This window comes from Toxorhynchites rutilus, chromosome 1 (assembly GCF_029784135.1).
Source record: "Toxorhynchites rutilus septentrionalis strain SRP chromosome 1, ASM2978413v1, whole genome shotgun sequence".
Taxonomy (NCBI): domain Eukaryota; kingdom Metazoa; phylum Arthropoda; class Insecta; order Diptera; family Culicidae; genus Toxorhynchites; species Toxorhynchites rutilus.
In genome coordinates, this window is record NC_073744.1 from 50976453 (window position 1) to 50980189 (window position 3737).

Consider the following 3737-nt stretch of genomic DNA (forward strand, 5'->3'; position numbering starts at 1 on the left):
AGCTCTAGTTACCGATGTTTTACCTGGTGTATTCGCCCATTCGTACACTTAGAAAAAACCCCGGTAGAAAACTACCAAATATTTTTGGTAATGCAAACATTAGAAGGATGTACAATTTTTTTTAATATATTGTCAACAATCCCACATCTCTATCAGAGGTTAGTATATTTTACTCGATAACATAGTAAACTTCAATTTTGTCATATCTCATAACTGGTCAAAAAAGCGCGTATTAACCATTTTTAATGATGCCATAAGACAATACGGAGGTGTAATAAGAGTATAATTCTAATACTTTAATTTTTGTTAGGAAAATGTACCCGATATTGGGCTTACGAATCATGGTTCTGCTTGACATATAGGTTCATTAGTACGGTAGAAAATAACGGTACTTACGTATTAGCGTCACCGGAGCCGAAATTCGATAGATAGCAATTTTATTGTTTGCACGGGCACTCAGTTTTCTGTTCTATTATTGCTGTCTTGTTGTTGGCAGTGTTATTATTATTTTTTAGTGCTACGAAAAAGAGTATTTGGGATTTGCGGTATTCACGTGTGATCGCCACCAAAGCGCAATTTTTATTATGAATTTAGTTTTTCGCAATGAGATTCATTCTGGGGCGAATTTAATTGTGACGAAGTCTCCATCTATCGAGGATAAGGAACCGCACTAAAAAATAGTAAAACAATGTAAACAACAAGGCAACAACAATACAAAATATAACTGAGTGCCCGTGCTAGAAATAAAAGTCACAGGAGGGTTGTGTCCAAGACACGACCGCATAGTTGACGTAGGATTCCGTTGGGCTATCTGCTGCACGCTGATTTTGGATATGTTTGTTAAACTCTTCGATAATGATTTGGGTTCGTTTTGTCTGGTTGTTAGGTATTGTTTGTTCACTCCACCAGTGTCCATAACCGAGTGATAATGATAGAAGGATGGTGATTAGTCATTAGATGGTGCGTATCAGGTACCAAAGCCGCCCTCTGTGGTCCTGGACGAGATGGCTCCTGTGTTATGTATGGATGAAATAAAGAAAAAAAAGCTCATCAAAGCAATATAAGATAATTATCATTATCGAACCCAATTTTTCTCACCAGAAAAAAAAGTGTTACTTTAGTATAGAGAAAATATATTTGAAATGGAAAAGTAATTTCATTCATATTTTTTTATTTTCTGAGTGTTTATTCAACCCGTTTCTTTTTCGCATTAAACCCAACGGAACACGATGCTACATGCCTCAATGCGAATTTCAATTAGGCTAACAGCACCCAATACGATATGTAGAGCATATTTGAAATCACTTTTTCGAATATTCCTTCATTTTTCCAATTTTGCTCGTCGCATGAACTTTCCTTGGGAGAAAAAAAAATCGTTTCATATTTCAAGTCATTTTAACACAATAGCTACCATACATAATTTTACACTTACAGTTGTGCTAAAAGTTTTACGAAGCAACCAACATAAAAGTTACAAATTTAAATTTTATTTATATTCTATCAAGCATAAGTTCTATTCAGTTCATTGAAACATCATTCTTCAATCGAAAGATTCTTATTGGAACGAAAAAACACTTGTTCATCGCTCCCAACTTATTCGCCAGCACGTATGCAATCAGCAATGCCCACGCTAGTTACAATGAGCACTATCCATTTGTGCGCGTCGTTAGTTAACCTATCGAGGGTATTTACATGCTGATTTCTCCCAGACATCATGGATTTGAAATCTCTGTTAGGGAATACATGTCGGTGGGAAAAAAAATCTCCCCCTACTTTCATGTATCTGCAATGCCAATTTCCCATAGGCAGCTTGGTTTTGATGTCTCTGTTTGGGACCCGCCGCATATGTCGTCTATTTCGACCTATCAGAAGTGGGTATTTCCGTTAGGATATGGGTTGAGATTTTTCAATTGTTCGATAGTTAGTTTCATGACATATATTATTTTATTCAATGTAAAAAATTGTTATGGAGTGCCGAAATTGATTGACGCAAAAATATCATCAATCCATCATGAAATGACTGAGCAATAAGCATTTGAAATTGGACAATTTTCACGGTGCGCTCGATTTTCGATTTTCAATTTGTACCCCAATATGTTCCCGAAAGACGTAATCCTACGTCAAAATTGCTATCTATTGAATTTCAGCTCCGGTGACGCTAATACGTAAGTACCAAAATGACTATAGATTGGTAGCATTTACAAAAAAAAATCGTTATATTGTTTCTCTTAGTGTATATTCGACGAACGGCTGTATTTATCTCTTGCTAAAATATCTGTGGTAATCATGAACACGTCGATGGCGTTTTGACAATTTCGTTCAACTTCATGCCTCATGCTCCATGAATTCATGATTTGACGGATAAAATCAAAACAAACCATTTTCGTGGTGTCGATTTTACGAGAGTGCGATAAAATCGAAGGGAAAATGTACGGCGGCAAGGCTCCGTTGGAGGTTCTTTCTGGAGCCAACACCAAAACATGGCTACAAGACAAATATGCACCGATCGCAGGAGGATTTTTCGGCTTCGGGGGAATGTGCTACGCGAATTGGGGCACCGGACGTCCGTTTCTGAGTGGTATGTTTGCAATTGTGATGTAACAGTTTGATTTGTTCGCCCGTAAATTGATACTCTGTTGTGAATTGTTAGGTATTCAGAGACACGTCGTTGCAACTGTGGGCTTGGCTGCTTTGGCAATGATGGTTGATAAATGGAGAAATGCATACTTTGCCGAAAAGGACGCTACTCTGCGGCATTATATTGAGTTGCATCCGGAAGATTTTCCTACTCCGGGTAAGAGCTCCATCTGTTTTCATCATTTCATTTCACATTGGAGCTGCCTCGATATATATTTTGTCTTTTATATTTCAGAGCGTAAAAAGTTTGCCGAGGTATTCGAGTATTGGCAGCCGATTCGTTGAGAAATTGGAGCTGTTCATCGTGTAAATTACAATTATCGCTTAGAGGAGTATCAATAGGATGCATTGTTCGGGAGAGCTATTGTGAATAAAGAAAAAATTAATTGATTCTTTCTTTTTTCTTTTGAAGTAGAGCTACGTCTTTCTGGAAGGGTCCAAATCAGAAAACAAGTCACGTTTCTATGAAATAAAGTTAACTTTAATAACTATTTTCACTGTGAATGAATTCTCATGATTTGCATCCCAATCGAATCGGAAATTCTCTAAGATTGGTTTGATACACTATGCATTACAATTTACTAATCTTCAAACGGCTTAAATTCACAAAAACTGTGAAAATCTTCCTTTTTCCCCATGCATTTGTTCTATCGATTTGTGTGCTAACCCTACCCGTATTTCGAATGCTCTTAACTCAAATATTTCTTAACAATCGGAAAGATGTTTGCATCAATTGATAGGAAATATTTCTACGCGTCTATCACAATTAATAAAATGTTATTTTTCATTAGATGAACAATTGAATAACTGTAAAATATCAAGCGTTATCTAAACACCATAACTGCCAAGTTTTGATTGACCCTATTCACGGTTTCCCCAACACAGACTTCAAAATCGATGTACCTGTGGAAATCCGCTTTGCAAATATACATGCAAGTCGGGGGTATTTTTTGGTGTTGAATAATTTTGTACTCGCTTGTCGTTGTGCAGACCGGAATATGTTTCCCTAAAACGTACCTTCAAACTGAGATGCCTGGGAAAATCGTCATTCCAGATACTAGAGGTGAATGAACTTTCGCGGTTCGAGAAAAGTTGTTGGA

At 36.9% G+C, this 3737-nt stretch overlaps 1 protein-coding gene across 1 annotated transcript; it reads left to right on the top strand.

Annotated features, from left to right (window-relative positions):
• The first annotated feature begins 2343 nt into the window (after nt 1–2343).
• Nucleotides 2344–3027, top strand: LOC129762420 (NADH dehydrogenase [ubiquinone] 1 subunit C2). Its single transcript, XM_055760655.1, has 3 exons — nt 2344–2578; nt 2651–2794; nt 2873–3027. The coding sequence occupies exons 1-3, from the start codon at nt 2428–2430 to the stop codon at nt 2920–2922; spliced, it is 345 nt and encodes a 114-aa protein (XP_055616630.1). The 5' UTR covers nt 2344–2427; the 3' UTR covers nt 2923–3027.
• Nucleotides 3028–3737: the final 710 nt, after the last annotated feature.

Coding starts and splice junctions, on each gene's coding strand:
- LOC129762420 (XM_055760655.1), top strand. CDS start 2,428: ATGTACGGCGGCAAGGCTCCGTTGGAGGTTCTTTCTGGAGCCAACACC. Junction 2,579..2,650: donor CGGACGTCCGTTTCTGAGTG/GTATGTTTGCAA, acceptor GTGAATTGTTAG/GTATTCAGAGACACGTCGTT. Junction 2,795..2,872: donor GGAAGATTTTCCTACTCCGG/GTAAGAGCTCCA, acceptor TTTATATTTCAG/AGCGTAAAAAGTTTGCCGAG.